General features: G+C 57.6%; 1 protein-coding gene across 1 annotated transcript in view; it reads right to left on the reverse strand.

Moving 5' to 3' along the window:
- The window catches only part of LOC130492759 (heparan sulfate glucosamine 3-O-sulfotransferase 4-like), a 41,891-nt gene extending 17,010 nt beyond the window's left edge, over positions 1-24,881 (reverse strand). The window contains exon 1 of the mRNA XM_056866543.1: positions 24,433-24,881. Within this exon, the coding sequence (XP_056722521.1) occupies positions 24,433-24,866 (434 nt within the window). The 5' untranslated portion in view covers positions 24,867-24,881. The remainder of the gene's footprint in view (positions 1-24,432) is intronic.
- Between the last annotated feature and the right edge of the window lie 1,118 nt (positions 24,882-25,999).

Raw genomic sequence — 25,999 nt, forward strand, 5'->3', positions numbered from 1 at the left:
TTTGTTGGTGCAGAGGAGGAGGCAGTGGCCAGCCAGCCGAGGGAGCGCCATTGCCCTGGGGGAGATCTTTGGACCCAGGCTGGATTGAGAGAAGGCTGCACTTTCCTGGGGCCTCTCTTGCCAAGCTCTGAGCGAGCCCCTCTCACTACCCCCCAGGCTCAGAGGAGAGGACGGAGAGGGGCAGGTTGTCCTGGGCAGGAGCGCCTGCAGAAGAGAGGGTGAGCAGCACACCCCTTCCATCGCTCAGATGCAACCAAGGGGAGATAGGGCCGCCTGGCCTGGAGAACGGGGACAGCTATGCCAGGAAGCCCCCTCTGCTCAAGCCCGGCCCAGGCTGGAAGAGACCCGCCCCGGCCCCTCCGAGGACCCTCATCCAGCTCGCAGGCGCGCCGGCAGCCTGGCCTCTCCCCTCCACGTCAAGAGCCGTGAAATCCTAAATGTGCTTGTTAAATGGAGAGGCTTCTCTGCACTCGGGCAGCTCTGCTGTTATCTCAGATAAGTCAGAGCCAAAATCAATTTTGCTTGACAGGTGATGCACTTCAAGTAAACCTGCTCTACAGGCCTCGGGGGCCGCTGAGGAGTGGAAGCTTCTGGGCTGCTGTGCAAAGAATGCAGAGTAGGATGGCCGGCCGGCCTGGAGCGGGGTGGGGGGCTTTGAGAAGCAGAGGGCCTCCAACCCTCCCTCCCTCCACAGGATCCCAAAAGGGTGTGTGTCCAGGCTGAGGATCCAGCCCCACCACGGAGAACCTGGACCACAGGGATATTGTCACTGGCTGCCATGACAGATGGGGTGGAAGTTGAAGAAGAAGAAAAAGAAGAGGAGGAGGAAGAAGAGGAAGAGAAAGGGTTGGTTTTTATAGACCGACTTTCTCTACCACTTAAGGCAGAATCAAACTGGCTCACAATCACCTTCCCTTCCCCTCCCTACAACAGACACCAGGTGAGGCAGGTGAGGCTGAGAGAGCTCTAAAGGGATTTCAGCTGGACCTTAGAAGAATATTCAGTGTTAGCCAGAGATGCCTAAAAAAGGGACACTCCCGGATCCTGACCCCGCTCCCCAGCTGTTCTCCTAGTCATTAATAAGCCAAAATAGACACCTCTGTGTATAAATGTAGCCACTCCAAATCTAACACAGATCAACCATACAAAGTATAGCTTAACAACAGACTGTATTATACAATAACATTGACAAACACATACAAAAAGTCCTATTTCTTAAGCATAAAGACACAAAGTCACAATATTCCAAGGTTTCCAAAATTCACTATCCTAAAGACAGACAAAAAACCCAACAGATACCAATTGTGGGTTTTTTCCCCTCCTAGTCATGGCAGGGGCAGCCCCCTGCATGTGATTCACCCCCTCCAGCCTCCTGTCACCAGCACACCCCCAAGGCCACGGTGAAGCACTCCGTGGCTCCCGGGGGCAGGAGAGGCTTGGCTGGAGGGGCCCAGGGGACAGCTTGCCAGCTGGAGAGGATGGAGGCTGGGGATGCCGCAAATGGCTAGAAAAGGTCCTGGCAAAAGGACCACTCGGTGGCAGCGCCTGGCCGCTCGAAACCGTTCCCAGCATCAGAATGCGGAGCCAGGCACAGCTCCCAAAGGTCGGGTTCCTGGCATTACCGTGTTCTCCAGAGACCCTGTGGGATTTCGGCACACTTGACCTACAGAGTCTGGCTATAGCCAGTCTCCGTGCACAGAGACCCGATTTCCTCAGCCAAGGATGACGCCAACGACATCTCCAGATGGACACTGAGGACTTACGTTCCCCAGAACTGTCACTCTGCAGCAGAAGGAACTGTGTCTGTGGGGAGGGGAAGCCCAGGTGTCCCCCTGGAGAAAGCCACATTTCCCCTGGCAGATCTGTGGGGCATCTCTTGGCATCCTGCCCCATCAGTGAGAACTAATGCGAGGCACGGCTTCAGCCCTTCTTGGGACCTGGGAAAACCATTATTCTTTTCAATGTTATTTCCCACTTTATCAATACATCATCTCAAATGGGGCGCCTTGCATGACCCCCACCCCACCCAGCTTCCCTCCTTAGCACTGCAAGATGCCTAGCCTAAAAGCCTCCAGGAGCCCAGCGCCAGCTCTTGGGGGCAGGGGGGAGTGACAATATTTTCTGGGGGCTGCTTGAGTGGGAATGCCTTGGGAGTCCGCATAGGCAATGGGAGGCTGCTTGGGGGGGGGGCTCTGGGAAACCAAAAGCCAACCAGCCACAGTCATGCAATGTGGGGGGTAAAGAGGGGCATACCCTCCCGCTCAAGAAGAAGAGTTGGTTTTGATAAGGAGACTCAAACTGGCTTACAATCAACTTCCATTCCCACAACAGACACCCTGTGAGGTGTCCTGGAGTCAGTTTATGAGAGGGAGGGCACCTTGGCCATCTTCTGGGTGTGTGTGGGGGAAGTAGTTGTGAATTTCCTGCATTGTGCAGGGGGTTGGACTAGATGACCCTGGAGGTCCCTTCCAACTCTATGATTCTAGGTAGGTGAGGCTGAGAGAGTTCTGAGAGAACTGTGACTGGCCCAAGGTCACCCAGCAGGCTTCATGTGGAGGGGTGGGGAAACCAAACCAGTTCAGCAGATTAGAGCCTGCCGCTCCTAGCCACTCCACCAGGCTGGCTCAAGGGCAAAAGGATCCCCGGCTTTACAAGGCAATTGGCCCATTCTGTCCAGGGCTCCCGAGGCTATAAATCCTGCCTGTTCTGCAGGGGAACAGCTGGCTCGGCCGGCCAGATTTCCACGGCACTTTTATAGTGGCCACAACTCTGATCTATCTCTTTTACTGCAGCAGCAGCAGCAGCAGTGTTTGCACTCCCGTAAAGATCCGCCTGAGTCAGCACTCGTCACCTGACTGCCGGGCCTTTATTGCTCGGGGGGGGGGGGTTATCGCCATCAGGGATGTGAGGCAGGGGGGCTCCCTCACAGCAGACTTAAGGCCCGAGTGCATCATGCCTTTCTCCGGACACCCCCCCCCCACCTTCAGAGGCCGGGGGAAGGGGAGGGGAGAGGGGGCCATCCTCTGGTGGCAGCCGCCTGGAGACTCCCCTCCCCACAGTGGCTCGCCTGCCAAAGACCCTGCTAAGTTCCAGAGGCCAGGCAAAAACAGGTTTGTTCCCCTCAACTTTCAGATCATTGTTTTGTGCTCTCTTGCTTGCCGTCCAACTTGGGGGGGGGGGCGGGAATCTCCTTTTAATCTTTCCCTTCAAACTGTTTTGTTTTCTCTGAACCGGAGGTGTCACTTGGGTTCTCTGGCCTGTCCTTTTTATTGGCTTTATGCGACGCTTGATTGTGCCAGGTTTTAAACGCCATGCAGAAGGTGCCCTGGGAGCGGAGCTGGTGAGGGCAGGGGACCAATCAGCTGGCCTTGCCTGCCAGAAAGGACCTGGGCTGATTCTATGACCTTAGGCAGATGAGGAGAGGGAGGGCACCTTGGCCATCTTCTGGGCATGGACTAGGGGGTCACTGGGGGTGTGTGGGGGAGGTAGTTGTGAATTTCCTGCATTGTGCAGGGGGTTGGACTAGATGACCCTGATGGTCCCTTCCAACTCTATGATTCTATGGGCGACATTCTCCCTTTTGTGGACCTGGCTCAAAGGCTGGATGAGATGGCCACGTTCTCTCTTGAGTGGACCTTGAGCTCGAGCAGCTGCCCGCTGGGCAGATTCTGTCATACTTCCATGCCTCCATGCCTCAAACCTTCTGCCCACAACCCTGTTCACAGGAACACATGAAGCTGCCTTATGCTTAATCAGACCCCCCTCGGTCCATCAAAGTCAGTATTGTTTACTCAGACTGGCAGCGGCACCCCAAGGTCTCAGGCAGAGAAAGGTCTTTCACATCACCTACTTGCCTAGTCCCTTTAACTGGAGATGCCGGGGATTGAACCTGGGACCTTCTGCATGCCAAGCAGATGCTCTGCCACTGAGCAATGGCCGCATTTATGCCCATGTTGCGAGGTTGGATCCTGACCTCCTGTTGTCAGTGGGGATGGGGGCTCCAAAGACACCTGGGTCACCCGGCGTCTGCTTCAGGTCAACTCTCTTGCCAGTCAAGACCTGCCTTGCCTGGAGCCAGCCTAGGAGCTGGCCATGGTCCTGACCAACAGACAGCTACTGGAAGAGGCAAGGGCAGAAAGCCCACCTTACCTTTCTAGGATGTGGTTGGCTTCAGCCCCATGAAATGCCAGCCAAACGCATTCCCCCCCCCCTCCAGTCCCCCTGCCCTTCTGCAGATGAGAGGCAAGGGCTGCTTTTCAGTCACTGGCTCTCTCTAGCCGCCCTTTCTTGCTGCCAAAGGGGCACATCCGCTCCAGCCCCAGGCAGTTGCTAGTGAGGCACCCGGACCCATGGGGCTAGGCACCTCCCAGGACAGCTAGCCACTGCAGCCAAGGAGACCCAGGAGATCAAAGCCGACTTCACATTCTTTCTGGAGGGGAGGGGCCCTGTCAAAGAGCACAGCCCATTAGAAAGTCAATGGCGCGTTCGACTTCCCTTCCAGCGGCACACCCTCTGGCGGGACTGGACAATGATAGAAAACAGATTTGTGTTCAATACTGCCAATAGCGCCTCATTGTTCAAGGTTACGTGGTTCTTCGCGGGCAGCTGCTGCATGTAATCTACTGCCTGGGAAGGAGTGCCGGGCCCCATCCGTTATCGGAACCACAAGCTTAAAATGCACAAATCCAGGCTCCGGGGGGATCCAGCTGCAGCCATAAGCCCAAGGCTCAGCGGGCTTCCGTCCACCATCAATGCGGAGGTAGGTGCCAGGGCAGCCTGGGCAGAAACCGGCCACTCTGCAGCTGGCCCAGCTCTGATCAGATTAGACCTCTGCACCTTTCAGGGGAGCCACACAAGTCAGATCGTTGGGCTCACGGCTTCGTTCCACTGGATGCAAACGTCAGGTTTGGGATTTGGTGCACTTCTGCACATCTGACCAAAGCCTCAACTCTGCCTTAAAATCAACAACACTAAACAAGAGTGGGAGACTGGTGCCCTTCTCTGTGCCAGGGAGAAGCCAAGGCACCGAGTTGCCGGGAGCCCCCCAAACCCACTGCAGGGCCACTGCTGCCCTGGAGGGCTACTTCACACCACAAGGCTTCTTTTTGACAGGCACCTGGGCATCTGCCCTGGTCAAAAAGCCAAACCGCTGCCGGGGCCATAGCCCAGGCCCGTGCAGATGGCGGGGCTCATGCCAAGTGGGAGAGCCCGCAAAGCCGTGCCTTTCTGCTCCATCACCAGGGCAGCGGCCTCTCTTGGCTCCTGAAGGCTGGAGGAGCCCTTTGCATGCAGCTAGGATGAGGCCCATGAGAGATTGCGTACCGCTGGGAAGGAAAGGAGGTAGGTAGGAGCTCCAGGCAAGCAGGGAGACACACGTCCCAGAAGCCCACAGAGCAGGGAGCCTTGGAGAGCCCAAAGCCGGAGGGGGCGTTATTTGCAGCAAGCTCCCTTTACGCCATCTGGCTGTAATTGGTGTGGGAATACAACACAGGAAACAGGCACACACAGCCCCCCCTGTCCCCTGTCCCATCTTTTGGGGGAAGAAGCAGCCCCTGCTAAGTGTCCATAGAGGATGCTGGATTCCCGTCTGCTGCACAGGAGCAGTGCCCTGGCTTCTATGGCTTTGGCAAGTGCCCCCCCGCAGCCTTCCATCCAAGCACATCTGCCTAGCGGGGGCCTTTGTGCCCGAGATCCAGCTGCCAGAGCCCCGCACCGAGGCCTCATTAGCTCTAGATTGAAAGAGAGAGCCAGGAGGCAAAAGGAGGAACTGAGACACGGGGAGGGGGTTGGATCCGCCTACTACAAGCCTGCAGGAGAGAACAGCCACTCAAGGGTCTGTTCAGGAGCGTGTATGTGGAGGGGGGCACGCAAGGGCTACAGATCTTTACCCCCCCAGACACCGCCTGTGCGGAATTCATTCATTATTTGCTCAGCTCTCCACCCTTGCAAATGAATAATGCACATCTCCCTCTAACAAGCAGCAGCTGCTCTGAATAAGGAAACAGACTGAGGAGGCTTCCGTGCCCCTCCCAGGCAACAGTCCCCCCACACACAACCCAGCTCAGCTTCAGCTCCTGGGGGTTGCAAGTAGGAGAGCCTGAGGGAGGAGAATTCCCTGCAGCAGCACAGTCCCCAAGGGGAGGAAGCCGCCAGCTCCCCGGAGCTGGGCCTGCACCTTGCAGCTCTGGGCTGGTGTATGGGTGCCCCCCCCCCATGGTGGGAGCTGAGCAAGTCCAGCTCTAGCCCCACCATTTCTAGGAGCAAGGCTGGGCAGCAAGGAATCACCAGAGGTGCGAGGGCACGGGAGGGCTGCAGAGGAAGCCGGCTGCTCTGTGTGGGGTTTCAGCGCACAACCCAAGTCCTCCCCCAGGCCCACAGGTAGAGATGACCCAGAAGGTGGGGCTGACCCAGAACTCCAGCAAGACAACAGAAAAGCCCGGGTTCTCAGGGGGAGGTGGGAGGCCCTCCTAGCCGTGGCCAGCCAAGGCCTGAGGGAACTCAACACTCCCTCTCTCTCCGCCTTTGCGCTAGTCCAGGTCTGACTTCAACTAGCAAAGCCCTTTGTTGACAATCATGCCCTACACACCTTGGCCCAAAATAGGAAGGTGGAGCATAAATATTTAGATAAATAAAGGGAGGAGGAGCCATCGTCCATGCTTAAGTTCCACGTCTTTGCCCGCTGAGATTCCACGCCCCGACTCGGCCACATTTTCTTCCTATTGCAAATGAGCTGGGTGTGCCTGCTTCCACTTCTCCTACTAGGGTGGCCAGTTCCGGGTTGGGAAATACCTGGAGGTTTTAAGGGTGGAGCCTGAGGAGGGCTGGGTTTGGGGAGGGACCTCAGTGGGGCACAATGGCAAAGTGGCCACTTTCTCCAGGTGAACTGATCTCTGTCGCCTGGAAATTGTAACAGCAGATCTCCAACCACCACCAGGAGGTTGGCAACTCTATCTCCTGTGCAATGAATAGTCATTGTGTGGCAACATGCAAGCCTGCCTCCAACCTGACAGTGGCCAAGGTAAAAGCATTGCCGCCACCCCCTTCCCCAAAATCCCCATAGAGAACTGCCTTTTCTTGCCACAGGAGCATTTCCTGGAAGGGAGGGGACTGAAGGAAGGACATGCAAGAGGAGGATTAGCCCGACACCACCCCAAGGGGGAAGGGAAAGGGGGCTTCTGGCAGAGGGACCCCAGGAAGGGCAAAGGCGCTACAGTGTCCGCACTGGGAGAATGCCTTTGCCAGGAATAAGCCCACTTCTTCCGAAAAAGCATTTTACTGTTTTGATTCTGGAATCTGGCTATGGACCAGGGCAGCTCAGGGGGTGGGGGTGGGGGGCCTTAAGCTCAGCAAGGCAGGGATAAAATGTGAGCCAGGAAGAGGCCACTAAACCAGGCTTTGGAGGAGGGGGGTACATGGCCAGAGGGAGCTCCCACAGGTCAGGCCCCCAATGTGAAGGGAGTCGTGTTTGCAAGCAAAGAGCATCTTAAGGCTCCAGACTGACACGCCATTCCCATTCAAGCTCTGCAGCATCTGAAAAGGCTCAAAAGGGGCAACATGATTATTAATTAGGAGGACGGGAAGCGGAGAACAAAGGCCTTCCCTTGATTGCCCGTGCCGGAGGAGGAGGCTGCTTAACGGGCAAGCGGGGGCTTAAAAGCAGGCCGGAGATTAATTAAGTGGATCCGTGTCCACATTAACACGCCACCCATTGAAAGATGTGTGTGGACGGGGGGGGGGAATCACTCAGCTGGGGTCAGCACACACCCAAAATCCATTTCTAGAGAGAGAAGCTTCTTCCTTTCCCTGGAAGAGGAATCTGTGGCCCTGCTGAGAGTCCAATACCAGGATGGTGGCAGGAACACCCAAGATGGTGGAGGAAGAAGAAGAGTTGGTTTTTATATGCCGACTTTCTCTACCACTTAAGAGAGAATCAAACCGGCTTACAATCACCTCCCCTCCCCTCCCCACAACAGACATCCTGTGAGGTAGGCGGGGCTGAGAGATCTGTGACTGGCCCAAGGTCACCCAGCTGGCTTCGTGTGGAGGAGTGGGGAATCAAACCCAGTTCTCCAGTTCAGAGTCCACCGCTCCAAACCACCTCACCACGTTTAGGAACACCCAAAATGGCACCTCCTTCCACCCAGAGCACCTCTCTTGGCAGCCCCAGGGATTCTGGACTCTCAAATGACTGGGTGAAAATCTGCAGCATTCCCCAAGCGTCCCTTGGAGGAGTGGGTAGGCTGATGCCCCTGAGCAATCCGGAAGGGGGGATGTCTCCAATGGCCAAATCCCACCTACCCACCCCGTTCTCTTGCTGATGCCGGGGAGGAGAGAGGCCTTTCTGGGTCCTGCCTTGGGACGGAGTCACAAAATGTGACAGGAGCCTGGGGAAGTCCCTGAAGCGGGGCAGAGGCAGAGGGTCAGCTTCAATAGGGGTGCCAAGACCTGCCTCTCTCCGCCAAGCATCCAAGAAGGAAGGGGAGGGATCCACAGCTGGGGGGGGGTACGGCTGACGGCGCTGACACAATCCCCCCCCCACGCACAGCGAAGCCGCCCGTCTCTTCCATTATTTATTAGCCAGATCAGTTGGAATGTTCTGTTTGCAGAAAAACACGCGCTGGAATGCACTTCAGCCCCTAACAGTAAAATATATGCTTATTTAAAAATCAATCTAAGAATCAAGGTTTCCTTTTCAAATCATTTACTGGAGAAAAGAAATACATAACAAAAACCCTTGAGTAGGGCACCTGCCGCATGACGCACGCACGCGGCTACACATTTTAAAGCATCACAAATGGGCATTGATTGTCGGACAGGCAGAATAGGTGGGCTGGCGATGCACAATGTGAAAGAAGCCGCCTCACACAGGGGCCCAGGAATTAGACTGCCAACCCTACCGGGCAAATGGGGACAGGCGAACAACGGCATTGGCAGCTGCTCCGCTGCCTCATCAGGACAAAGGAAAAGAGCAGGAGAGACTCCGCCCCCCCCAAAAGAGCAGCCCACAACCCTGAGTGGACTGACTAGAGGCAGTGTGGTTTAGCGGTCAGAGTGCCGGACGAAGGCAGGGGAGGCCAGGGTCTAAATGCACACTCCGTCTAGACATTAGGAAGAATTTTCTAACAGTTAGAGCGGTTCCTCAGTGGAACAGACTTCCTTGGGAGGTGGTAAGTGCTCCTTCCCTGGAGGTTTTGAATCAGAGGCTAGATGGCCATCTGTCAGCAATGCTGATTCTATGACCTTAGGCAGATCATGAGAGGGAGGGCATCTTGGCCATCTTCTGGGCTTGGAGTAGGGGGTCACTGGGGTTGTGTGTGGGAGGTAGTTGTGAATTTCCTGCATTGTGCAGGGGGTTGGACTAGATGACCCTGGTGGTCCCTTCCAACTCTATGATTCTTGGCCAGGTGACCTTGGGCCAGGCACTCGCTCTTGGCCCGGCCTGCCTCACAAGGTGGTTGTGAGGACAGAATGGAGAAGGGGAACCCACGTAAAACTCCCTGAGCCCCTTGGAAGAAGGTTGGGACTAAAAATGTGGCTGATAATAACAAGAGCCTACCCCACCTGTGAGGAGCCTTGTTGAAAGGCCACCCTGATAGGGACCTTGGCAGAGCTCACGGCTTCTGCCACCCAGGCAGCCCCTACACAGACAATTCACTTTCTCCCCCCACCCATGCTTCACCCCCCTGGACGCGTTCGGCCCCGAGACGCCTTCAGCGCTGGCTTCTAATGTCTCCCCTTTCCTTAGGACATTGTGTTTTCATTCTTAAAGCCTTATTTTTGAGCAGAGATGGAATCAAAAGATGACCTTTTAACAAAGCTCTCTCACCCTGGCAAGCCCATGCGCACTCGGCATTAAATAGAAGGAATCTCTGATCCTGGTCGGAAAAGTTATTTTACAAAAAATCTGTACATGAGCCCTGAGCAGCGAGCTGTTTTCCAGAACAGGAAGACCAAGGTTGTCACGGGCACAAAGAAGAACCACAGTCGAAGCACGGCTCCCTGTCTCCTGTTTCCAAGCACTTTGCTTCTCTGCTTCAAAATTAAGCCTCACTACACACAGCAAAAAGGTTGTAAGTCTGGGTGTTGCCTTCGGGGTCCTTCTCTCCCATCCCTCTCTAGACAGCCTTAGAATCCCTGGCTTAAGCTAGCCTCAGAACAGGTGGAGACCTTGGAGACAGTATTTCCCCGTTCTTACAGCCCAGGACCTCTGCCTCTCTTTGGGTCAGGCTTCAATCCACCCTCCTCCCCAGCATAGCTCCTTCTGCTGCCTTTTATCCCTCTCTCCCCCTTCAATCCCAGCCCCCACCCCTTTCTCCCAGGTGCTTTCCTTTCCCCCTGTGCCTCTGTTACCCCATGGTTGTCTCAGCCTTGGTCTGGCTCCCCCTGTCCTCCCAGGGCTATTCGTGAGCCGTCTTCCCCAGCTCTGCTGGCCTTCCCTTGCTCCCTCCACCTGGGACCTGGCCTCCCAGGTGTAGGCCTTCATCAGCTTCTCCTCCCTGCTTGGCAGCCAATGCTTTTGCAGGGCTGTTGGGAAGGAGAGTTCTGCTGTTGCATCTTCCATTGAGGCAGCAAGTGGGCAGGGCCGGTGCCCTCCTGGACTGTGGGGTCAGTGGGCTCCTGCTCTTGCCCCCTTGCAGGTAAGTGGGGCTGGGGGTTCCTGGTAGGGGCTGGCAGAGGAAGCCAGGAAGGCCTCCATGCCTGGTAGGTTTGCCAACCTCCAGGTACTAGCTGGAGATCTCCTGCTATTATAACTGATCTCCAGCCAATAGAGATCAGTTCACCTGGAGAAAATGACAGCTTTGGCCCCAGGACTGTATGGCATTGAAATCCCTCCCCTCTCCAAACCCCACCCTTCTCTGGCTTCACCTCCAAAACCTCCCACCAGTGGCAAAGAGGGACCTGGCAACCCTAACGCCTGGGCAGTTGGCTTTGATGGCTGGGATGGACTCTGCTGCTGCGGCAGAGACTGCGGCGTTGGAGTCCATTCCCGGAAAAAGGCGCACGGGGGGCCCAGGGCAAAGAGCCAGAGCTGCCCAGCAATGCAGCCCCCCCCTCTGGGACTGGGTCAAGGACAGGGTGGCCGAGGGGCAGCAACCGATCAGACTCTCTTTCAGGGGCACCTGCAACTCAAGACCAGGGTTCCGGCATCAGAGATGCAGCAAACGTGCGCTTAAAGACTCAGGCCGCAAAGCCTGGTCCTCTCAGACTTCCCATTCTGCAATCCTGGCTCTTTGTGCCAACCACTGGCCACCTCTTACCATGGGCAATCCTTGGTCCCCTCCCTCTGGGGTGAAGGGCGTGGCATGCATACTGCCTTGGCAGGGCTGGGAGAGACTAGTGTGCCAACAGGAGGGGCTGTGGCTGAGTGGCAGAGCTGCCCGCGAGCAAGTCAAGGACCTCAGACAGCAGAGAGATCTCCAGGACAGACCCCAGAGAGCTGCTGCCTGTCGAAGTGGAGCGTGCAGAGCGAGAGAGAGGTGTTGCCTGCCGTGCCGGAAGGCAGCCGCAGAGGGTCACGCACACAAGCGTCTGGCACCTTTCCGGGCCGCGATTTCATTCTCGTTGGCTGCAAAGCAGGATGTGTGTGTTATATTTATAAAAGGATCCTGTGTTTTGTTTGTATATGTTGAAACAAGTATATAGCATACTATTTGATAAAATCTTTCAAAGTTCACACAAAAGAGAAAGAAAAAAAGACCAGAGAGGCAAAGCGCCAGCTGGCACACAGCAGACGCAGGCTTGGAAACCAGAAATGACAATCTGGAGTCTGGGGAAAAACAGGAACAAGACATACGCGGCAGAGGGAACCAGCGCCGAGGAGGGAGCTGGGAACTCCCACGCAAGAAGAGCCAAAGCCCTGTGGCGCCTGCTGGCTCCCTCCTGAGCACCCTGTGGCAATGTGGGCAGCCGTAGGGCACATGGGCTTGCTTCGAGGAATCCCTCCGCCCAGAGCAGGGGTGCCGGCCGCACGGTTCTGTCCCGGGCCCAGGCCCCAGCACTGTATTGGTGTTATGCCACGAAAGCCGCCAGTGCACCCCCCCCGGCCACCTCCCAGGGACATCCCTTTTGAGTGCCAAAGTCCAGCATCACACCCCGTCCTCACCACCCTGCTGAAGCTCCCCCATCACATCTTTACTTTTTACCATTTTGAAAACCATCCACCGCTTTTCCCAAGTTCAAGATCTATAAAAAGTCCTATAAAACAAGTCAATAAAATATCAAATGCAGATCACGGAGAGGTTAAACAGCAATGGGGAGAGTATCAGACCCCCACATGCACACCACTCCCCACAGTGCTTACACAGAACAAGTCCTGCGTTGTGCAGGGGGTTGGACTAGATGACCCTGGTGGTCCCTTCCAGCACTATGATTCTAAGTCCTGGGAAGATGGGCCACGATGACACCTCCCTCCCTCAAACTAAACCCCAGGAGAGCCGATCCTAAGAGTCCACCCAGGTTGCCCCAATCGGCCCAACATGGAGGAGTGGCTGACCTTATCGAAAGCCACAGAGAGGGCCAACAGAGCCGTCACGGAAGAATTCCCCGGGTCAATCGCCCCCAGGGCCACTGATTTTGTCCCCACCCCACAACCATGCCTGAAGCCAGACTGAAGAGGTATGAAGCATGGCCTTGCCTTCAGAACGGCCAACCTCCCCCACCTAGCCCCAGCCTGCAGTCAAATCCTGCAGTACCGACGGCCCTTGATCGCCCCCTCCCAGCTGTTGAGGAGCCAGGAGCCAGAGGAGGGTGCAGGAGGGAGCTGGAGAGGGTTCCTGCCAGCCGGACAAAGCCAAAGGGAGCGGGGGGTGGGTGGGCTGTGGCTCAGTGCTTGGTGTGCAGAAGGTCCTGGGTTCAATCCCCAGCCTGTGCAGTTAAAAAGATCAGGCAGCAGGTGATGGGAAAGACCTCTGCCTGAGACCCTGGAGAGCCATTCTCAGCAAACAGTATTGACCATGATGGACCAAGGGTCTGATTCAGTACAAGGCAGCCTGCTGCACTCAAGTGCCCTTGGCTGCTTCTCTTTCCCAAAGCCTGCAGCAGTTCGTAGGGGAAGCCGCCCTGCTGTCCCCACCCAGGGAAAGGGACCCTGGCTGGCTGGCTGGCTGCAGACACCTCCTTCGGTAGCCCACTCCTGTGCCCCACGGGCCCGCTGGCATTCTGGGGCTGCGGAATTAAGGCTGGGCCCCTTAATTTGTATACAGAGAGCAGTGCGGAGCCAGCTCAGCTGTCCCCACAACCGGGTCTATCCAGCCGTGTTATTATAGATTGCTCGTTCCCTTGAAAGGTCAGATAACACAATACAATTGAATCATATTAGCGAGCCAAGCGTCTCTCGGCTTGGTATTTTACTGCAAAACCCCATAAAGCAGGCTGGTGGTGGTGGTGGGGAAACATACATTGTATAATAAAGTCGGCGTAATTGTCTCCAGAAACAAACAATCCGTTTATGAGCGGAGCTGCCTGTAATTGCCCAGCCCCCAAACAGCTGCCGGCCCAGCCAATGCGCAGGCAAAGGCGCGGGGAGAATATTGAGTGCGGATATTACCCGGACGCATCTTAACGCCATTTCAGTGCAGTACCTAAACGCCAGGCAGAAGGACGCGGGGAGGAATAAACAACCGGCGAGTGCATTGTTCTGAGACCCAATATTCAATACTCGGCGTAATGTATAGGTTGCAGTTAGCGGTTAATCTAAGACAATGGAGGGAGCGGGAGAGAGGCCGACCCCCGTTCCCCACAAGCTGCTATTAAGGAAATGCAGAATTGATTGCCGGCATGATTGAAGATTTCTGAGGAGGGCAATTCCCCAGCCAGCCGTGGCCCTTGCTGCTACTGTTTAAAATTTGCCTCTAATCTGCTCCAGCAAATCCTTTTTAGCACGTTTATTTCCTTTCCCCGTTACCATCGGTTTGATTAATCGCCGAACGTGCCCGTCTCTCCTGTCCCCCCTCCACGGTCTAATTTTTCATCGGGCTGTTAAAGGGCTTTCCATCCTAAACGGACATCATTTCTTTGCGAGATTCGTTACCGTGTTAGGTTATTAATGGGGGCTCCCAATCAGCTCCATCTCAGTCCCAAAGAGATTAGGGTATTGTGCCGGGGATCGTCAAGACTTGTTCTGCAAGCGGAAGGTGTCATTTGTCACTTCAGCAGCTCTTGCGGAACGGAGTGGGTTCTTTCTTTCTCCATCTGGGGTAGATGCAGGTTACTTCCCAGGTCCTGCAACATTGGCGCTCCAAGCAGGATGGACTCACGGGAAAGCCTCTACCTAAGAGTCCCAATGGAACAAGCTTTTAAGTCACATGAAACGATTCATTGGGGGGGGGGGAAGCGAGCTTTGCAGACCTGGAGAACCAGCAGGGCAGACACGATGGGAAGGGCCATTTATATCATATTCATGAGAGATTCACACGCTGTAAACAAGGCACCTTATGAGATGCGACAGCCATTGATCACAGTGTCACATCTGGGAAACCCAGGTTCGAATCTCCACTTGCTGGATGACCTCTGGCCAGTAGGGTTGGCAGGTCCCTCTTCGCCAATGGCAGGAGGTTTTTGGGACGGAGCCTGAGGAATGGGGAGGGACTTCAGTGCCATAGAGTCCAACGGCCAAAGCGGCCATTTTCTCCAGGTGAACTGATCTCTATCGGCTGGAGATCAGTTGTAATAGCGGGAGATCCCCAGCTACTACCTGGAGGTTGGCAACCCTATTGGCCATTCACACTCTTCTCAGCCCATCCAACCTCACAGGGTTGTTCTGAGGATAAAATGGAGGAGAGGAGAATGGGGTGAGCCTCTTTGGGCGCTCGCTGGGGAGAAAGGGGGGACAGAAATGACACAAAAATAAATAAATAAATCTGACACAGGGAGCCTGGCTGGTCTATGCCCACTTCCTCAGCCAGTTCACTGCCCGGGTGATAACAAGTCATGGGTTCAAAGAAGTGTGCATGGCCACCCTCCCCCCCCCCCACTGCGGCTGGCCTCTGCCAGCCATCTGGAGAGTAGGAAAGGTCATTGGAAGCGCCGCCTGCCTGCTCGCCGCACCACTCTGCGCATTTTAGTGCTCCCTCAATGACCTCTGTGGTGTGCCAGCAGAACAATCAGATGTAAATCTGCTCTCCTGCTGCTGCTGCTGCTGCTGCCTCTTAGCTGCAGGGCCAAAGAGAGAGAGGACTCGGCCGGGCTGTTTGGCCCAGGGTGAAGGAGAGGGAACCGGGGATGGCTCCGGTCAGACTGCTGCCCACCCGCCCCCCCCCAAAGGAGAAAAGGACTTCCGGGGCAGGGTCAGCCCTTCACGCAAGCACACAAGGCAAAGAGTCTCCAGGATCGCTGCAAACCTTTCCTGCCATCTTCAGAGCAAGCTCCCATCCTCGGCCACCAGCTTGGCCGGCTCTCAAGGGGCCGTGGCTCAGTGGTAGAGCCTCTGCTTGGCATGCAGAAGGTCCCAGGTTCAATCCCTGGCATCTCCAGTAGGTGATGTGAAAGACCCCTGCCTGAGACCCTGGAGAGCTGCTACCGGTCTGAATAGGCAATACTGACTTTGATGGACCAAGTGTCTGATTCAGTACAAGGCAGCTTCATGTGTTCAAGACTGGGGGCTTCAGCAAAGAAAGGCCAGTGCCATATCAACACCCACACCCACCCACACATCGACTATTTCCAGGAGAAAAATGCAGCTGGAGATGCTGGTTGTGGGGATGCTGAATTTGATCGGGGCCCACGGCTCCCCCACGGCAAGGCCGGTTGCTTGGTCAGGCCAGGCAGCTCACAAGCGAAAGCAGAGCACCTTTGACAAGAGGACCCCTCTGGGCCTTTGGCTGGAGGGGGCACGGGTGGGGGGCAGCGTCCCTCCTGGAAGCTCCCCTCCCCTCAGAGGCCCCCTCACCCCCATTTTTAATAGTGGGAATATGGAGCCAAAGGAAATAACGAGAGGCGGCTCATTTTAATGCCACAGAGGGAATTGTTTTATTACTAAAGCAGCAAATAGAACTAATTGAATCCACAGTGTAAAAAGAAGCAGGGGGAGAAGGAAGGGGAGGGGGCAAAACGAAGAAGAAGAGGAAGCTAGAATATTCATAGGGCAGGAAGCGGTGGCGGGGAGGGGAAGCGTCTTCAGAGGAGAGGAAAGGAGAAGCAGCCTCCTCCTCCGAGGAATCCTGGCTGTCGGCACCAATCCAGCATGGCGCAGACTGTGGAGGGTGTGGCCTAGGGGGGCAGTGAGCCCCAGACACCTCCAGCCACGAGCCCGGCTCCCTTGACCAGGAGAAACCGAGGGAGGGCAGCCGGAGCACAAACACAGCGGCACAGGCTTACAAGCACCTGAGACCCAGGACGGATCTGAAAAGGCAGCAGGCAGGAAGGGCCACTAGTCAGAGGGACGGCCCGGCCACTGTATCTACTGCATTAATTTCTTGACGCTATGTACAGTCAGAAAGGCCCTGGCGAATCAGGCCAGCGGTCCATGAACACATGAAGCTGCCTTATACTGAACCAGACCCTCAGTCCATCAACGTCAGTATTGTCTACTCAGACCAGCAGCAGCTCTCCAGGGTCTCAGGCAAGGGGTCTTTCACATCACCTACCTGCCTAGTCCCTTTAACTGGAGATGCCGGGGATTGAACCTGGGACCTTCTGCATGCCAAGCAGAGGCTCTACCACTGAGCCACAGCCCCTCCCCATGCCTCAGTGGCCCAGAAGCAAACTCCAGAGCCCCCAAGCAGCTCTGGGGAACAGAAGGCAGGACAAGCCATGGGCCCCGTGCAAGTGTGCGGAGAGCAGCCCTGCAGGAGCGGATTGTGGCCTGTCAGGTACTTGTGAATGCCTCTCTCCTTTAAACAGGCAGTCCCCAGCCAAGCCAAGTCCTTGTTTGCCCGACTGGGCACGGCCGGTCACGGGCCAGTGTGCCTTCGCCGGCTACTGGTGCTCGGGGGCATTTTCACTCTCCACCAGGGTTTTAGCATACTGTGAAGTCCACTCCGGGTGGCTTCTAATCCCCTTCGTCTCACCACCTGATCCTGAGCTGGCTCTGTGGAGGAATCCGGCCGCCGCCCCCCCGCCCCCCATACAGCAGAGCATTTAATGGCAAAATCCTTTCAGCGCTGTGCACAGCCAATTAAACCTGCCACTCGCTTCTCTGACTCCCCACCATTTATGACCCTCCATTTCCAGTGGCAACACAAATATTAATTACAACACAGAATGCTGCATTAATGTAACACCGAGGTTATTCATTAACCACCACGGAGTTCAAGCAATAAGAACAGGGGGGGCATGGCGGGGGGGCACGTGCACATTAACAAAGACCAATCCATGTTCCAAGAGGCATAGCGGCATTGGGGTCTCCAGGGGACCCACTCCTCCGCCACCCCAGCCCCCCTTTCCTTCAGCAGAACCCCTGATGGCGCAGCTAGCCTCCGACATGAGCATCTGAGACTGTGTGGCTTCTGCCACTACAAGCACACCCGGCCTGCGGCTCTGGGAGGAGGAAGGAAAAGAGGAAAGGACAGGTGGGAAAGGCTGGGATTCCCCACAAGTGTTCGTCACACCCGAGAGGCCTGCGTTCAGGTTCTGTCCCAATGGGTGCACGCTCGCCCGGGCCCCTGAGAAACACGGGCAGGGCTGCTCCCTGCAAGCACGGAGGCACGAAGTCACACGCCTCAGGAGTGTTCGGCGGACGTGCGGAGCGGCCCTGAATGAAGCAGGGATTCATTTAGTCCAAATAAATAGCTGGGAAATTAGCCAAAAGGTGAGAACGCTGACTGTGCATGCCAAGCAGGGCAGGATCAATGCCTCCACCCCCCCTCCACTCTCCGGGCGAAGAGCCTGTCGTCAATCAGAGTGCCAGGGAGCCGCCGAGCAGCTTCTCCCAGGACTGCCACCAGCCTCCCAGAGCACCCGGGCACCGGCCAGCTGGGGTAGTTCATGGCAAGGGCCTATGGAGCCCCCCAGGGCAGACAGAAAAGCGACTTCACCGCCCTGGGTGGGGGCAGGCAAGCAGGCAGGCACTGGTGCTCCTCACAACAGCCCTCCCTGACCTTGACACAGAAGCAAGGGGGCAGAGTGGCAGAGGGCAGAGCCAGAAAAGAGCCGGCACGGTGGGCAGCATGGGCGGCGGACAAAGCGCTGGGCTAAGGCTGTGCGCATATCTCCACTCTGAGTAGACCAAGGTCGCCCAACGAGCTTCACTGCACTCATGATCCACCTACGCTACCTTGCAAGGTTGTTGTAAGGCTAAGAAATGGGGAAGGGCCTGGTACGCAGTCCTGAGCTGCCACCAACGCTCTCCTGTGCTGACCAGGGCTTGTGATTCCAGGCCAGAGAAGAGGAAGGCATGGAAACGTGTCTCCCATGGCTGGAAAGTGGAGCTGCACCACAGAGACATGACGGCACCTTATGTGCATCTTCTGGGGGCCCTGCCCCCCAGCACACCTGCACTGGAGGCTGAAGGTGGACTTGACACTTTGGGGGCAACTGAAAAGGCTGGAAAGGGGAGAGGGACCGGACTCTTTTCTTTAAAAATGGCAGTCACTGCAAATGCGGCCCTCCAGCCTTCTGAGTCTGGCAAAAAAAAAAATCCATCATCTCTGGAAGGGAACTGCTTGTACCAATCAAGGAAAACCTCTCCGCCATGTGGACTTGCCCCCCCCCCCCAAGATAACAACCCCCTCTGCCTTTGCCGTCACCATCGAGCACGCCCATTAGTGCCACAAAGTGAACGGCAGCCAGGAGAGGACCCAGAAGCAGCGGCAGGCTGGAAGCCAACGGAACGCCCCCCTCTCTGTGCAGCCTTGCACCAGCCCTCCCTGGCCCCCCTTGGCCACCCCCAATACCCATTCCAGGACCTCCCTCCTGCTGCCTTTTGCCATCCCAATACTGGATCTTGATTCTCCTCCAACCCAGGTACTGGTGAAAAAAGGCCACTGCCGGCCAGGAACCATCCCGAACCACCAAAGCTGGGGAGGGGGTGGCACAAGACAGAAGGTGTGGATGCAGTGCAAGGGCTCAGCTGGCCCCCAGCCATGGTGGGGGGAGCAACAGGCCTTGCTTCCTGGATCCAAGCCAAGCCCTGTGGCTTTGCTGTGGGGCTCCCTTGGGGCCAGCTTGGTGCAAAAGGCGAAACCCAGAAGGGACATTGCCAGAAGAGGGGGGGGGAGATACATGCTGGGGCTCGCTTCTTCTGGGGCTGACACTCAGGAAGTTGGGCTGCTATCCAGGAAAGGCGGCAGGGCCACCCTCCACCCAGCCCCAATCCAAGCAGGCCCCTTGCAGCCACACTGGACACCCTTGGGGCAGGGGGGGGCTCCCCCCTCTTGAGAGGGGCCCAGGTGAGGCCCATTCTCCCCAGCCAGACAGGAAGTAGCAGCCAAGGACACACCAGGGAGGCCAGCCATGCAGCAATGCCAAGGGCCAGGGAAGCCCCCGGGATCCCTGGGGGTGCCAAACTGTCCATTACAAGCACGTTCCCAAGGAAGTTTTCCTGTCTGCCCGGCCGGCTGCCCCTTTGCAAAACACCGGCAAAAAAATATTCCGTCTCTGCGGTGAAAGCAGGCGGATGCTGGACCCGGAGCCCCCTGCCCTGTGATCCGGCGCTCAAGGCCTGGCCGTCCGTCCATGTGCCCTCCCCTTTCTCAATTCATTGAAAGCATTTCAAGCAAAAATCATTGGGAAGAAATTACCTCTGTGTATTACATCACGAGCAATGAAAAATGTCCCACATGAGCCTCACCAGCCCCAAAAGCAATAAAATTTCTGCTGAAGCACACAATATAATAACTCAGGGAGAAGAAGTCCCCATGACAACGAGAAGGGGGAAAGAAAGCCGTGAAAGACAGAAGATTCAATCCTCTTTCCGTACAAGCTGTTGCCAATTTGCGCCGCTGTTGCGCCGGCCGGGAGGATCAAAGGCCTTCCTTCCGGATTCTCCCGGGCAGCCGGCTCTGCCTGCCGCTGACTCCCTCCCTCTCAGGGGGTCCCTGGGAATCCCAGCAGGGCTGAGCCAGCCCACCTCGCTCCCAGACCCTGGCCTGAATGGCCGGCACAGCCCTCGGAAGGTGCAGCGGGAATCCCCAGGCCCATTTCCCAGGCAGTCCCAGGGGTTGCTGCAGGCTCCAAGGGTACTGCGGGGCTGCTCCACTTCTCGGCCTTGGGCCTCTCCACCAGCGTGGTGTAGTGGTTAAGAGCGGTGGTTTGGAGCGGTGGACTCTGATCGGGAGAACCGGGTTCGATTCCCCACTCCTCCACATGAGCGGAGGAGGCTCATCTGGTGAACTGCGTTGGTTTCCCCACTCCTAGACATGAAGCCAGCTGGGTGACCTTGGGCTAGTTACACTCTCTCAGCCCCACCTACCTCACAGGGTGTCTGTTATGGGGAGGGGAAGGAAAGGTGATTGTAAACCGGTTTGATTCTGCCTTAAGTGGTGGGGAAAGTCGGCTTATAAAAACCAACTCTTCTTCTTCTTCCACCAACCCACCCTTGCTCGGCCTGGGCAAAGCTCTGGTGTGCCAGAAGGAGCCCGCCTGCCTCCCCTTCCCAAGACCCCAGAAGCCTAAGCTTGGTTTTCCAAGAAGGCACAGAGCCAGCCTCCTGCTGCAGGAGTGGAGCAACCGGGAGCTTCCTGCCGCTTCTGCGGTCCTTCGCTTCCTTCCACAACCCAGGGCGGTGTCAGCTCCACAGACCTGCAACCTACAAAGGGCACCTGAACTCGCTCCCATTCAGTGGTCGGAGGCTCGCAAGAGGAAAGTCAATATTCCTTTCGAAAGATGTAAGAAATGCCGAGGCTACAGATGGCATTGCACACAAGCACAGGAATCCTCGAGGGACCGGTACAGCTTCCTTCGGCAGGAAGAGAAAATAGTGGCCCCCGCCCAAAAGGAAGGAGCCAGCCTGGCATACCTTCGCCCAACCAGCTGTCCAAAGCCCCCACCCCACCGCCTTGAAGTCCAGAAATGGGTCCCATTCTGAAATCTTGGCCAGCAACTGCACATTCAGAGTAAAATAACTTTGTGACTATTTCCCACCAAACCATCATTCTGCAACCAAACGACCATTCAATGACATCGGGCAGCAGGTAAACAGGTTTGGCAGGCCTGGCTGCATTTCCCACCTGCCCGTGGGGTTGATTATGCTTTTTCTGTGTGTCCTCGCAACCAGATGTTGCTTTGTTGGCCGCCTTGAGTCTAAGAAGACGAGGCAGACTTTAACAGTAGCAACAATGCAAAGAGCATGGGAACTCTTTGGTTGCCAGCTTTCAAGGAGCACAGGGCTCTTCCTCGGACCGGCTTCTGGTGTGTGTGTGTGGGAGACACTGCAGTGCCCGGTGGGGACAGCCCTGGCCCAGGTCACAGGCTTTGCTCAGTCCTGTCTGCGGGGGTGAGGGGGGACCCTGCAGGGTCAGCGTGCATCTTGCAGCTCCACAAGACCGCTCGCTTTGGTAACCTTCCGCTACAGCAGCAAGAACGCCTCTCCCGTTCCCAGGTCCTCCAAGCATTTGGACCAGCAATCAGTCAGGAACTATTTGAGACTTCCCAGGAAGGCAGTGACACCAGCAGTGGCGCTAATTGCCTATTATTTCATAGCTGGCTAATTCACACATGCCACTTAGGAACTCCGCCGTGACCCTTTGCAGATTCACACCTGTGCCCCCTGGGAGGATACTCTCAGCCACAGCCACGCCACGCCCCTCTCCGGCCACAAAAACCTGCCCTGCACCAACAGCTAACAAGTGATGACCGCAAGCAATGCCAGCCTGAGGAGCAGAACCAGCGTACTGCAATTGTATAATCTGAAAAATGTGCGACGTTCATGCGTGCACGCGTGCGCACGCCCTGCTTGGCACAGTACTGAGTGAGTTGCACAGGAGATCCCAAAGCTCTAGGGAGGGGCACTTTGAGCTTTTGGGATGCCAAGCAGCTCCAATCTCCCCAACCTGCTCAACAGAAGGGGGGATTCGTGGTGTGGAAAGAGCCACGCCCAGAGCCAAAGATGTTTGAAGCCTGACTCTGCTTGGCCTCAAGCCCGTGGTTCCCCCCCCACTCTCACCCCCCCCCCAGAAGGCAGGCAGCATGAAGACCTGTCTGGGACCAGCTGCAGGGATGGTAGAGATTTTGTCTCCAGAACATTTCCCTCGAGCCGATCTGGGAGGTGGACCTGCCTCTCGACGTCCACCACCACCGAAGCGTGGAAGAAACCTTCCCCGCCTCAATATGGCCGGTGGTGCCCTGCCAGCCGCACCTCTTGCTTTGCGCAGGCCCACAGTGCCACTCGCTCCTCGGGCAGCCCTGAAGCCCCCTCGCAGCCGGATGGCCACAGGCGGCAGGAGCTGAGGCCCCTCGCTTGGGGAGCCCTTTGGAGGTGCACCAAGAGGGTCAGGAATCCTGAGACCAACCCAGCAAGGGCAGCGTTACCCTCCCCCCCATTCACATGCACACACACACACGCTAGAGATGGCTGGACTGAGACCTCCCCACCTCCCCAAAGGCCTGCCAAGGAGCAAGAGGTGGGCAGAGGCCCACAGACTGAGCTTCGAGGTTGCCTCCTTGTCTTGATGGCAAAAAGCGGCTCCCCTCCGACACCTTCCAGAATTACAAAGGTGTGAATCAGGCATTGAGTTGTCCATTTATGCACAAAATTTGTCCCCCACCTTTTTGTCCTCCCCAGGGCTGCCAAGGTAAAAAGCTTGGCGGCCTCAGATTCCCCATCCCCCAAATCCTACACCACTCTGCACCTCCTCTCCAGAAAACCTAAGGGGCCAGCCACTCTTGTAAATCACTCAGGGTCACCCTGGGAGCAAGAGGAAGGAGAGACACGGGAAGGCAGCCTGAGCCTCTTTCCGGACATGCTCCCATGCACAAAGGGGGATGCTTCTGTCCCAACAGGAAGGGGCTGGCTTCAGCACCCTGAGACTGGGGCTGAGTGATCAGATTCAGGCAGGCTGGAAGGTGGGCAGAACCCCTCGCCCGAGGCACTGGGTCACCAGTCCAGGAAGCTCTCGGACTCCTGCCCACAGGCAAGCAGGGGCCAGGCAGACCCCGGCAGGGGCATCAGGGTGCTTCCTCTGCGGCACCCGAGGGCGGCGACATGGGAGCTGGAAGCCCTCGCCCCTGGGACAGGCCCTCCCTGGCGGAGAAGGGGGCTACTGCTCTGCCACCCCCTGCCTGCGCCTCTCCCGGTCCCCCAAGGGAACAAGGCAGCATGAACACATGAAGCTGCCTTCTACTCAGCCCGGCAGCGGCTCTCCAGGGTCTCAGGCAGAGGTGTTTCACATCACCTACTTGCCTAGTCCCTTTAAGTGGAGATGCCACTGGGGATTGAACCTGGGACCTTCTGCATGCCAAGCAGATGCTACACAAACTGAGCCACAGCCCCTCCCCATCTTTGGAGCCTGAGGGCAGAAGGAGCCTCTTTGCCCAAACCTCTTTCTCGATGCAGGATGCCCCAGCCCGCAAGGGTCCTTCGGCCGGGCCGGGCCCCTCTTCCTGGCACCCCTGTCCCTGGGACAGCGCTGGGCCAGGCCACAGAAGAAGCCGAGGTGGCCGAGCTTCCAGATGTGGAGGCGGGAAACAAACCGGGGCCTCTTCAGCCTGTACATCCCTCCCGAGGCTCCCTTCCTGCGGGGGGGGGGGAGAGGGGGGCTCCAAAGCTCGACTTGGAGAAAGTCTGACTGCAAAGAACAAGGAGGAGGAGAAGGAGGAGCAAAGGAGCCGGCCTTGGCCACTCTGTGCCCTGGGGCAGCTGCAAGTACCCCGGGGGAGGCAGGAGGGAAGGGGACCAAAACCACCCCCGCTGGGAGCCGACCCCAAACCCTGCCAGGCTGGCCTTTGCTCCACACCCAGCACACGCAGGCAGGAGGGGGGGAGGCTCCCGGACAGCCCCACAGAAGGATGGAGGGGCCCCGGCGCCAGAAGGACAGCCGCGCCTGCCCCGGCCTGTTGGTGGAGTCCAGAGAGGAGGGCTGCCTCCCGCGCCCCCCGCCCAGCCCCCGACCCCCGCTTGGGGACAGCCCGCAGAAAGTTTTCCCGTGGCCTCCCATCCCGGCGGCCGCCCATCCCTGCGGCTCTGGCGATCACTTCCACAGGCAGCAGCACCCCAGCGAGGGGCTGTGGTTCAGTTTGTGGAGCCTCTGCTTGGCATGCAGAAGGTCCCGGGTTCGATCCCCGGCACCTCCAGTTAAACGGACTAGGCAAGTAGGCGATGTGAGAGACCCCTGCCTGAGACCCCGGAGAGCCGCTGCCGGTCTGCGCAGACAAGACTGACTTTGATGGACCGAGGGGGGTCTGGTTCAGTAGAAGGCAGCGTCATGTGTTCACCCGCCCCCCTCCGCGCACACAACAGCCCCGCAGGGAGGCCGTGCGTGCCCCGCCAGAGCCAGAAGCGGAGAGCGGAGCTACCCGCCGGGGGGACAGCGACTTCCCGCCGAGGCTTGGGGGGCTCACCTGTACCAGTCGAGGCCCTTGTGGTAGTTGCGGTCGAAGAAGTGGGGCTCGGTGCCGACGGCGCGCACGTCGGGGTGGGCCCGCAGCGCCTCCAGCAGGGCGCGGGTGCCCCCCTTCTTCACGCCCACGATCAGCGCCTGCGGCAGCCGCTTCTCGCCCTGCTCCGGCGCGGCCGTGGCGACCCCGGGGGCGGCGGGGCTGGCGGCGGAGGGGGCGGCCGCCGCGGGGCGGGTGGGCTGCGGGGCGCCGGGCGTCGTGGTGGCGCGGAGGCCGGCGCGGGCGGGCGGGGGGCTGGAGGGGGCGGGGGCGGCGAGGGGGGCGCCTCGTCCGGCGGGGCCCCCCATGAGGCTGTAGCAGAGGTAGGTGAGGCAGAGGGAGAGGCTGCACATGCAGAGCAGCTTGCGGGCGGCGGGGCCCTTAGGCGGGGGGGCCATGCCGCCGTCCCAGCCCCGGCCGCATCCTGGCCGCCGCCGCCCGGGGGGAGCCCCGCATGGCACAGCGCCGCCGCCCCCCCACCCCGCGCCCAGCCCAGCCCAACTTCGCGCCGGCAGGCGGCGGGAGGCTGGCGGACGCGGCTGGCGGCCGCCCGGCGCTGCCAGCCAAGGCGGGCCGGCCAGGAGCGCGCGCGCGCGCCCGGCGCGGCTCCGCCTCCGGCCCCGGGCGGGGGGAGCGCCGCCGGCCGGCCCGGCCCTCTGAGCACGTGCAGAGCGCTCGGCCCGCCCACGCCGGGCCGGGGTCCGCGCGGTGTCCTTTGGAGCGGTGGGCAACGGGCTGGGGAGGCGGGTGCGGGTCCCCGCTCCGACCGGATGAGTTGCTGCCTAAGAAGCTCCTGACGGATGGGAAATGATCACCTTTGGCACCCTTGGCTGCTGAATTGCAGCTCTTCAGATGCCTCGCACCCGGACACGAGAAGAGTATCAGAAAGACTTTACTACGCAAAATATCAAGGGGGTCACACCAAGTTGTACGATATTCATACACGTAATATGTAACGTTTAGGCTTAGATTATTTGTAGTAGCAGTAGTAGCTGTGGGGGTGGTTTTCATATTGTCTATTGTGGCTGTTGTTTGCTTGTTTGTTTTTGCTAGTCAGTGACCCTATTAATAAAGTATTATTATTATTATTGTTGTTATTATTCCCCTCTCCTCCACAGGAGCAGCAGAGGTTAATCTGAAGAACTGTGTTTGTTTCCCCACTCCGACACATGAAGCCAGCTTGGTGACTTTGGGCTAGTCACAGCTCTCTCAGCCCCACCTACCTCACGGGGTGTCTATTGTGGGAAGGGGAAGGGGATTGTAAGACAGTTTGAGTCTCCCCTAAGTGATAAAGTCGGCATATAAAAACCAACGTCTCCTCCTCTTCGTCTTCTACGCCAGCTGCAAGAGGAGACGCACACCCTGGAGCCCCCAGGCTGGCCAGCCGGGCTCCCTGCCCTTGGCGCTAGGCAGGCGAGGCCACAGCGCCTCCCCCCCCATGGTTGTTGGCACAGAACCAGGTGACTTTGGCCAGCCAGCCGCCCACTTTTGGCCCCAGCAGCCTCCCATGGCTGGACTCTCATAGAATCAT

Source organism: Euleptes europaea, chromosome 21, assembly GCF_029931775.1.
Source record: "Euleptes europaea isolate rEulEur1 chromosome 21, rEulEur1.hap1, whole genome shotgun sequence".
Classification (NCBI taxonomy): Eukaryota; Metazoa; Chordata; class Lepidosauria; order Squamata; family Sphaerodactylidae; genus Euleptes; species Euleptes europaea.